This window comes from Seriola dumerili, unplaced genomic scaffold (genome assembly GCF_002260705.1).
Source record: "Seriola dumerili isolate Sdu_G_001 unplaced genomic scaffold, Sdu_1.0 BDQW01001168.1, whole genome shotgun sequence".
Lineage (NCBI taxonomy): Eukaryota > Metazoa > Chordata > Actinopteri > Carangiformes > Carangidae > Seriola > Seriola dumerili.
This window is the reverse complement of record NW_019175423.1, coordinates 663,531-674,971: the sequence shown is the minus strand read 5'-3', so window position 1 is coordinate 674,971 and position 11,441 is coordinate 663,531. Positions and strand designations below refer to the sequence as shown.

Below are 11,441 nucleotides of genomic sequence, written 5' to 3'. Positions count from 1 at the left end.
GATCATCAGCAACATCCCACTGTTTCCTCTAAATAAACATGTTTTGCAGACCAAGATCTGGGCTGAGAACCGGGTCAAGCAGCATTGCTGAGTCCGACCTCAGCCTCCTGAGCTTTGGTTCATCCTGTCTGTGGCAGACAGACATGATGTAACTCAGACAGCTGTCGCTGAGCAAGTTTTTTCAGTGTTCTTGCTCTTCAGAGGTTTTTCTGTGCTGCTGTGGTGATCTGTCAGTTTCCTTTCAGCTGTCACCACTTCCTCTCTGCAGACTCTTAATGTTTAAACCATTTTCAAAAGATCATTTGCTCTGATTCACCTCTTTTCTCAGAACATCCAGAAACATGAGTGACCTTGGAGGGGTGGGAGAGACCCTGTTCTTCAACCAGTCCTCAGTTACCAACAAGAACGCCACCAGTTCGACTCACTGTGGTCCGGTGGAAACACAGGGGGCCCATCTTTTCCTCATGCTGTTCTACAGCCTGGTGTTTCTGGTGAGTCTCACATATTCAGACCCCCTGCCTCCCCCCCTCTCTCTCTGTCTACCTGTGAATGTTTAAAATCCAGGTCCTGTTCCCTGTGCAGGTGGGTCTGCTGCTGAACGGCTTCACTCTGAAGGTCTACTTCTGCCGTGCTCAGCAGCAGACGTCCAGCAGCGTGACCATCTACCTGAAGAACCTGGCGGCTGCCGACTTCCTCATCAGCCTCTGCCTCCCCATACGAATCATCAACTTAGCCAGCAACTCTGTCCCTGTCCGCCTAGTCTACTGCAACTTTGGTGCCTCCGCCTTTTACCTCAACATGTACGCCAGCATCCTGTTCATGGGTTACATCGCAGCCAACAGGTAAGCCTGGGCTGGATAGAACAGCTTCTCTTTGACTGGTCACATGTTTGATCTGGTTACAGAACACTGTGAGAACAGTGACCCTGCACTCCTGAACTTATACGTGTATATCTGTAACAGTCAGTAAATGCGTCTTTAGTATAAACAGTGGGCGTTTGGTGTTTGGAGTCAACTTAGTCAAAACCAAGTGGTGAAGTAATTTCAAAGAAGCTAAATGTGGTTTAATGTTTCTTTGAATCATCAGTCGAGGTTTAGTGAGGTCATTGTGCCACATGTGTTTGTTGAGAAGGATTGATACTTTAACTCAGTGTTGCTGCTCAGCTGGTTGGTTAAGGGGCCACATCCTCAATTTGTCTTCAACAGTTTGAAAACCTCAAAGCTCTGTGCAGAGTAATTCAACAAAATGCTTAATATGAAGAAGACACTTTATTTTCCTTCAGTGAGAAAAAAAACCTCAAGAATCAAGATTTCAAACAGTAAAACAGTGAAATAACAGAAAAGAAAAAAACTTGAATTTCAGTGAATTTAACTGAAGCAGTTGTGCAGACAGATGTTGTTAATAAAGTAATTGACCAACAAAAACCTGCTCTGAAGTCATGACACAGCATTTCACTGTTATTTTAAGGGTGAATTATCAAGAGAGTGATATGCTCCTACATAGACAGAGCCTGTTACACACAAGCAGAGTGTGCCACAGTGTTTCCCATTCATCACCAAGACTCCCACCACTTTACCATACATTCACACTTTTCATCACATAACATGAATGATGTCTAACGTTTAGATTTTTGCCACTACTCAACAGTAGAGCTGTGTGCAGCGCGTTGATTCGCTCAGCTCTTCTTTGCCCCTCAGAGTGCATAGAGCTGCTGTGTGCACGTGTCAGGACTGGACTCACTGGTCAGGACTGGGATCACTGGACAGGACTGAACTCATTGGTCAGGACTCACTGGACAGGACTGAGCTCACTGGACAGGACTGGAATTACTGATCAAGACTGGGCTCACTGGTCAGGGCTGGGCTCACTGGACAGGACTGGGCTCACTGGTCAGTCACAATATGTGATCAACTGACCACAAATAGAATCTAACTCTATGAAACATGGCAACATTATAATAGCAATATGCCAAGGTGCAAGTACGCCTGGCGAAATAGAAAAAGTGACACAGACACAGAAAGTAGTTTGAAAATGTCTGAATTGTTGTTGTTGCCCATCAGTGGTAGAATCAGGAAAGACACTGTAGCAGGCAGCTGAAGATAGAGCAGTAAAAACATTGTCTCATTTTCTGGCTCCTGACTGAGATACATCAATGAAATAAAGTTAGAGGTTGGAGAGAAAATTGTCGAGGCTCCAGTTGGTTTCTAAATTCAATGTCATGAAAGGTTTATTCCAGTTAAATGTTTCCTGATTTTTAGATGTTGACTTGACTCTTTGTCTCTTTAAATTCTCAAACTTTGTTATCAAACATTAAAAGTGTTTGTTTAACTATGAATTCACTCAGAGTGAGGAGGAGTTCATGTCTGAGTGTGTAGGATTTTGCATGATTTAAAAAAAATTACTCTTATTACATGGCACCTGAGATAATTCAACTAGATGGAGCAGGTAAAGATAATCTGTCACATGCAGCCATTTCTGTGTGTTGTTTCAGCACAGAAGGAGTATTGTTGGCAGATGTTTTGTTGTAATATTCAGGTGATTTTATGCACTCGATGCTCCACCTGTTGAACACTGCTCTGCAGATTTATCACTACAGGTCCTGTCTCAGTAACATATGATAGACGTCAGTACAGGTACATAAATACTAGGATCCTTATCTGTATTTCAGAGCAGATTTCAGTGAGAATTTTGTAGAAATACTCATAAAACATGGTTTTATCAAAACAGGTGGCGAGACAGAACTCACACAGATTACAGTTCAGAAGCTTCAGACTATGTTTAGTGGCCAACCTGATGAACCTGGATAAGATCAGAAGACAATGAACTGGGAACGTGAACAGACTATAAATATGAGCTGCTGCTCTGAGCAGGTTTCATATCATTAAAAGGATGTGAGATTGTTATGATCACATGTGCTTGAAAAGCATAAAGGATGTGGTTTGACATGATAAAGATACAGACAACACACACGCTGCAGAGTTCCACAGAGACAGAGCTTCAAACCTTTAGTGTTAGAGTTTAACCTCAGTGCCTCCAGTTTATTCCTTATGTTTCTTGTGTTTCCTAATGACTCACTCCCACTAGTGTTCATCCACTCTTCAGTAGATCATTGTTTCAGCCAGTGTGTTGTTCAGATGCATGTTGAGAAAAGAATGAAATATCAAAATTAAATAGAATTAAAACAATTTTCAAACATGACCAAATAGAGGTGGAAATTAAATGACAATAATTTATTGGATAAATTATTGGATGTTTTGGCCTCTATGTGACTGAAGAAATCCACAACAAGCTTATAAACACAGAACATAGACATATGATGGCTGATGTGTTAGTAAAGAGACGCCATCCAGCAGACATGGAGCAACATGATAATCTCACAGTCTTATCATTTGACGAGTCATTGTTGTAGTTGTGAGATGCAGAGTGAGATAATATGGGAACATCATAGCAAACAGCTGGACTTCCAACACAGTGAGACTGACATGGTAGAAACTAAATGGATGAAAAGAAGACATACAACTTGATATGCTGCTGTATTCAATGAGGGCAGAACCACCAACAAGATTTAATCACTGTTTTTTATTTTACTGTCAGTGCACCAACCAGTGTGGAACTCATGAACCACAACCATAGTCAGCAGCATTTGTATTACATTAATAATGTTCCTGACATAACTAGTTATTGGTTCTAATGTAACCACTGCAGAGTCTTTACAGAGTCTTTACTGTTCTCTGTCACACAGACTTTAATTTGACCTCTGTCTACTGTATGGTGAAGTGGCCAGACAAAGCTTGGTCTGGTGTGAATTTTGGCTGAGAAACAGCAAGCACTGTTCTTGTGCATAAATTAGTCACAAGTCTTAAAAGAACCTTGCAACCAGACATGCAGGATTTAGTCACTGCGGGAATACGGGGTAGCAGGGCCGATACTACAAGCCATTGGGTCCTTATATAACCAGAGTGAGAGATGTGTTCGTGTTCTCAGCGGAAAGTCCAGCATGTTTCCAGTTGGTGTTTCATGATGTGAAACTTTAATCACCTCCATTTGAACAGCTATCAGCTGGTGTGCAAAGCTGGGGGTCTGAGTTTACATCAGTCTGACAGTAAGAACTATTTCAGAACATGATATGTGGTTTCAAGGCTGTGGTCCCCTTTAACTTCCTCTTGAGCTTCTACCCTTGACTTCACTTTACTGATATAAGGGTGTGACGATCAGTTTGGTCTCTCCCCAAACTGTACTATACCATTGATGCAGAAACCAAGACAATTTAATAATCTTTTAAAAGCTCATTGTCATTGAACATAACGTGGTTTTGAAGATTTGGTTGGTTATGACTCATGTCCTGACACCTGCCTCTCCTCTGCAGGTATTTGAAGATTGTCCATCCTTTAGGAACTCACATCCTGCAGACGGTACGAGCCACTCATGTCATTTCCACGGTAACCTGGGTTCTTCTCCTGGCCATGATGATGACATACGTCCTCCTGTCGCTGCTCACACAGGAATCATTACAGTCTGTCCCCATGACAGTGAGCTGTGACGTCCTACACAGCCAACTGCTCAGGGTGCTTTACAAAGTCTTCCACACCTGCTCTGCCGTCATCTTCCTGCTCGTTCTCATCTCCCTGGTCTTCTTCTACTACAGCACCTCCCACAGGCTGTCGCTGGCACAGCAGAGGCAGCTGGCATCCTCCAGCTCCAAGAAACTCGCCAAGTCCCGCAGGAACATGTTGGTGCTAGTCAGTGTCTTCTGCATTTGCTTTGTTCCTTACCACCTGGTCCGTCTTCCCTACGCCTTCTTGAAGAGGCAGTGCTCGTGGAGCCAAGCGTTCTTCTACCTGAAGGAGCTGACTGTCATGGTGTCTGTTCTCAACGTCTGCCTGGACCCACTCATCTATTTCCTCTTCTGCAAGGCCTTCCGGGCCCAGATGAGCCTGAGGAGGATGTTCAGCACCACGCAGGTCACGACACACGCAGAAAGATTTGAGGGGAGAAGCAGCGCCGAGCAGAGGAGCACCATCAGAACCAACAGGAAGACGTCACTCATTATGACAACAAAGCAGAACTATGTGCTGTAGCTTCAGGCCAACAGAGACCAACACCCATGACTCTTGTTAAAAACAACAATCACATCACAACTATAAACATCCAACAAGTAGAGTCCACAGGTATAAAAAGACCAGCCAATAGGAGTCGTCCATTTCAGTCTCCTGCTTTCAAACAGAAGAATTCAGGCTCCTTACAGACCTGGGTCTTTTACTCTTGCATTTTGTGTTTCTTTCTTCTTTCTGATTTTTTTTGACACTGAACATTAGAAGGTCAAATGATAAATCATGTAAAGTGACATCAGTGAGCTAAAGTTGCCAGGCCGGATTTAACAAGGAAGTAAATTTCATAACTCATCAACTATTGTATTTTATGTGGTTCAGTACACTGTATGGACATCTAAGGACTATATTTTGAGAACTAGAACAGGAATGAATGTAGAGAACATAGCAACATAAAACATAGGCTATATATACAGTATACAGTATATAGCCTATGACTATATGTAATATGTAATATGTATGTTTAAGTATGTATGCTTATATTGTAGTTATATGTTACATGAATATATATCCATCCCACAGCCTTTCAGTATAAGTTGATATTATATGAAGTAGGGTCAAAAAGTCTGAGAGCACTTTCCCATAATGAGAAGGTAGACGTAATGAAATTAATCAGAAATTCAAAGAAAAACATATTTAAGCGTGTGTATATATATGTATGTTTTAATAAACTTACATATATTACATATAACATACATCAGTCTTGGTATAGAGACATACTGTATATGTCATACTGTATATTACATTTCTGTATGGACTCCTGCTGCACTGAAACTTTAGTGATGTCCCTCACTTTGGATAAAAGCTTCTGACAAATGAGTAAATGTTAATGTAACTGGTCACAAAACTGATCCTGTGTTTTGTGGCTTCACAACCTGAACCTTGAGAAAGCTCTGTTTTCTGCCTCATGTTTTCACAGCACACCACATTTCACATGTACGTCATTTTAAAGGCAACAGACTACCACAGCACTGTTACATGCTGTTTGGAAGGTCAGTGTCTTGACACAGACAGCAGGTGCAATGATTTTTAAACATCAGCACCATTAAATTATTTGTGTTTGTACATGATGCGATGTGGATCTTTCAGACTGTGGGGAGGTGCAGGTGCAGACTAAGTGTTCAGGTACCTTGAACTTGGATTTCTTATCATCTCCTGAGCAGTGCCCAAATTCACTTCCAGGAACTAGTCGCCAAAGGAGGTCTAGAACAATGTGAAAATGGCATCATCTGTGACAATGGAAACATATTATGTTACGGGTGGGTAAATAGTAAACAATTGCACTTACATAGAGCTTTTCTAGTCTTATCAACCACTCAACAAGCCACATTCACCCATTCACGCACACATGCATACTGTAAATCCCCATTTCTGATCATTGTTCTTGCAGTGGAGCACTGCCTCTGTCTGGGTAACAAACTGCTACTAGGAGATATAGATATAGATGTAGGAGCAGCATATATAGTGCTCCGCTGCAAAAACAATGATGATATATATATATATATGGAGAGAGAGAGAGAGAGAGAGAGGGCAGTCGACTGTCGACCCTGCTTAGTAGCCAAAGTTTGTCCAAAAAGTCACTAGACTTGTCATTACGTTCGTTTTTGAAAAAAAAAGTCTCTAAATGTAGCACGAAATGCTCTAAGTTGTCAATGTTGCAGACTATGAACGCCCCCTAATAGAAACTGTTTTCCAATTCATTTTGAAAGAGCAGAGCAATGGCTAAGGAGGAAACTCTAACTTGTCACGTGGCATTCAACTGACCAATCGTTTGACTTGGTCATCCATTTTATCAGTCAGTCAGTCAGTCAGTGGTTGTCATTAGTGGTACTAGTATTGAAGTATTATGAATGTGTAGGAAATCCTGTGAGGTGAGTTTGCTGAAGGGAAGTGAAACTTCCTCTTCTCTGCTCCTCTATTAGACTGTTCAGTCTGAGTCACATCAGGCTGAATGTTGCTGCAGCTAATGGCATGAATAATGGAAAAGGCTGATATAAGTGTGCTACTTAGCACGGATGGTAACTCATTCACTTCTTTGACATAAGTCTGCTGACAGAAATAAATATACATATTGTTACAGATACAGAACAATTGTTATACTTTCAGGATGTTTTTCTCTCATGTGATTAATCTGCCATCATTATCATGTGGTGCTGAATAGATCATTCTCAACTATAATTAATTTCACATCTACCAAAATGATTGAAACTGACAGCAAAACCTCGGCTCACGTCTCCAAAACTCTAAACACATTTTCACCTTTGCAGACAAATTGCAATTCAACATGACACTTTTTGCTATGCACTGCACACAGCTCACTATGTAAAACAAAGGAAACTGACAGAAAGTCATTTGTTTGCCATTTCAAAACACTGCTATTCAAAATGCTAAACCTATGGACCAGTTGGCCAAACACCTAACTGCTTAATTATTGACTCATCAATCAGGATGCAAGCACTGTAAAAAAAGACACATTTTCACAACAACAGTGGAAGCAGCAGCGAGAGGAAGAAGTGGAGGGAGGGTGAGAGTGGGAGGTAGGGGTAGAGCTGGAGGGGGAGGACAAAAAAGGGCACAGCTTTCAGATGAAATCGGGGCAACGTTAGTTGACCATGTTATTAACCATAGGTTGACATTGAGAGAGACTGGACAGAGGATCCAGCCCAACATCAGCTGATTTACTGTAGCCTCTGTCATCCAGACATTGAGGCTTGAGCACAGGTAAGTAACCAGAATACCATTCACTCTGCATAATTCAGGATTCCACCAATCACATTGTGTCCATCACTTCTTGGACGCATTGTTCACAGAGCCATTGTAGATGGTGTCCTCCATTACCATGCCAACCTTGGTCGATACAACACAGGCCACATTCTCATATTTTTGGACAGACTGCTACACATTGTGATACTGGTGGACCTTATGGACGATGCAGAGCAGCACTGATATGTGATAGTACGGGAAAATGTCAGCTTCCATTGTACAGCCTTGATCCAAAACTGTTTTTTTGACCACCCATAATTTCTTGTTCAGTACCTTCCACCCTACTCTGCATTTCTCAGTCCAATTGAGTTTTTCTCTGCATGGTGGAGGAAGGTGTATGACCATCAGCCCTATGTGCACATGGGTCTTCAACAGGCAATGGAAGAGGCATGTGATGATGTTGATGTGGGTGCTGTCCAGGGCTTCAGGGATTCTTCCCTCACTGATGTTGATGAGGTGCTGTGGCCAGACCCAGTGAGGTGACCAGATGCAGCCTGAATATTTTCTTTTCTTTTGTCTTGTAATTTATTTCTGTATATTTCCCTTCAAAATTTCATTTTCTGTTTGTTGTATTTGATAGAGCTTTTTTATGAACAGTTTATGCTAAGACATTTTTGCATGTTAGCATTTCTGTCTGCTCAGATCACTTTTTATTATTTATTCTTTTATTCTTTATTTACAAGGATAGCCCCATGAGATGTCCCATCTCATTTTCGAGGGGGTCCTTACAGATGATACAAAACAAAACGAAACACAAAAACGACATCATAGTAGGAAATCATAATAAAGGTAAATACAACACAAGACTATACAAGACAATTAGACGCAGAGACAACCACACTCATACACACGTACACTCAAACTTTGCTCCCATAGTCACTCCCCTTCCAGCCCATACCATAATCAGAAACAATCAGTGAACCATTTGTGAAAATACAACTGCAAGATGACATGAATGCACATACAGTACATATAATAAACAGCATAAGGGAGAGGAGAGAAGAAAAATAACTAAATAAATAAAAATAAATAAAAAATAAAAGAGAGAGAGATCAGAAACAGGAGCAGGATGTTTGAAGATGAGTAAGAAGAGATGATTTGAAGATATGGAAAGAGGTAATAGACCTGAGTGAACGGGGAAGATTGTTCCAGTCTGTTGGAGCTTTAAATTTAAATGCACGACGACCTATTTCTTTGTTGACTCTGGGTGTAAGGAAGAAGGGATGATCCGTATGCCTTAAGCTGTACTGTGAACTAAAGGGAATTAGGTAATGTTTCAGATATGAAGGGAAATTGAAATGAATACACTTAAAAATAAACAGTGACCAGTGGAGTTGCCTTCTTGACTTGGGGGCCAGCCAGTTCAAGGACTCATATAACAGACAGTGATGGGTTTTATAGGGACATCTAAGCACAAATCTACAGAGACTATTGTATAATACTGTGAGAGGACGGAGATTTGATTCTGAGGTGTTCCCATAGATCACATCAGCATAATCAAGTAATGGAAGTATCAGTTGAGTTATGATTCTTTTACGGATTTGTTGTGAGAAACAGTGTATGTCGATAGAGAGATTTCAGTTGACAATATATTTTCTTGGAGAGATTGAGTTGATATGAGTTTTGAAGGAGAGCTGGGAATCAAGCCAGAGACCAAGATATTTAAATTCATCAACTTTTGTCAGAGCTGTTCCATCAAGGAAAGTAATGGACCAGTTTTTAGTTAAGGGCAAAGAATTAGGTCAAGTACAAAACAACATATTATAAGATTTATTCTTGTTCAAGAGAAGCTTATTGGAAGAGAACCATTTCTGAACTAAGTTAAAATCAGATTGTAGGGAGTGTTGGATTTGTGAGATGTCAGAACTGGAAGAGTATATTATAGTGTCATCTGTATATAAATGAATTAAACAGTCGGAACAAATTTGTGGAAGATCATTGATGAAGATGTTTTTTTATCACTAGTGCAAATCTTTGTGGCTTTACTTGGCAGATGACCATGTTCAGATCTCTAAATAACTGTGTGTACTTAATGCACAGTTAGCACAATGTGGACACCTTCATTAGTTAACATTTGGAACAACACTGGGATTTCACACCAACCATGTGTGCTTTCTCCACACTAATAATGTTAATGACTCTCATAAATATATTTTTTAACAGTAATGGATCAAATGAAATGTGTACCGGAGAAAGCTTGACTCAGTGATGACTCTGCGATGTCCTTCAGCTGTAGGTAGAGTGTTTTAGCATCACACAGTTAGTGTCTGCGCTGAAGCCAGGAACACAGGATCCAATTCACTCTTTAACAGTGAAAAACAGTCACACTAGCAGATGGATGTACAAACAGGCAGATGGGCTAAAGAGCAGGCAGGCAACCAAGCAGGAACAGGTACAGGTACTCAGGTTAAACTGGAACACTACAACAGGGACACAAGCATCCCACAAGTTTCCCACAAGCAGCTGATGAATAATGGCAGGTTTAAATCCTGACTGAGAAGAAAACTGGGATCAGGTGTGTGGGTGGGCAGGAAACTCAGGTGAAAAGAGCAACACGTGAGAAGCAGAACAAAGAAAAAAGTCTAGGGAAATCTTGTGGATGGAAGGAGAATGGCAGGTTTGAAGGGGAGAAGATGGACTGGGAGAAGTGGCATGAAACGGAGTGAGGGGAGCAGAGGGACAGATGGTCAGAGAGCAGCTGGTGAACATAGTGGAGCATTTAGGAGCTAAAGAGGAGCTGGTGGAGACCAAACACAGCACTAGAAGAGAGGGGACAGTGGACTGAGATTTCCCTATTCCCTGGAAGTGGCCCAAAGTGAAATGGGTCAAACAATTAGTGCAAATTAAGACATTTTTAATTTCTATGTTGGATTAAGAAAGACTTGTGCTTATATAGTGTTTTTCCATTATTTTCCTGGAGATGAAACAATGCATACGCCCACAGTAAAATTAATCTTTCATCAACATTTTCAGTAACTAAAGCACATTGGTTTCATCAAAAATTCTTCATAGTTGGAGTTTACCGACATGAAAACAACCTTCCATCAACTGTGTCTCTGGTTATTTATGATGTTTCACCAGGAACTAAGCTTCTTGCCGCAGCTTAAGAGCTGAAGTTGGAACTCTATAACTAAATTACATTGTTTGCGAACATTTGGTGCAGCTAGTCACAAAGCATTGAACAAGTCCATCCTAGCAGGTTCATCACTTTTTCCTTTATTCCAATAGCGACAGTCAATCTATTTTCAGTGAAGCTTTGTATCAAGGTCTGCTTGGTTTTATCAAAATCACAGGATAAATTAAGTCTGGAGATTTGTTTCATACACACCCATGTGACCACTTCCACATTTGTTTCTAAGATTTCTAAGGTCTATTGCGGATTGCTGAATTCAGAACCAGATCCTCCCCAAGCATCAGTAATTCTACAGAACAATTTTTACATTATTCATTATACTATAATCAATGTGTGTGTCAGTGCATGCACCATACTTTCTCTATTCATGAGTTTCACTTGTTCACAAAGAGGCAGAATGTCCACATCGACAATGTAAAATGTTATTGTATGCAATA

The 11,441-nt window shown here is 40.9% G+C and overlaps 1 protein-coding gene across 1 annotated transcript; it reads left to right on the top strand.

Annotated features, from left to right (window-relative positions):
- The first annotated feature begins 331 nt into the window (after window positions 1-331).
- On the top strand, window positions 332-5,445 carry LOC111238009 (P2Y purinoceptor 14-like). Its single transcript, XM_022767367.1, has 3 exons — window positions 332-491; window positions 583-842; window positions 4,367-5,445. The coding sequence occupies exons 1-3, from the start codon at window positions 342-344 to the stop codon at window positions 5,076-5,078; spliced, it is 1,122 nt and encodes a 373-aa protein (XP_022623088.1). The 5' UTR covers window positions 332-341; the 3' UTR covers window positions 5,079-5,445.
- Window positions 5,446-11,441: the final 5,996 nt, after the last annotated feature.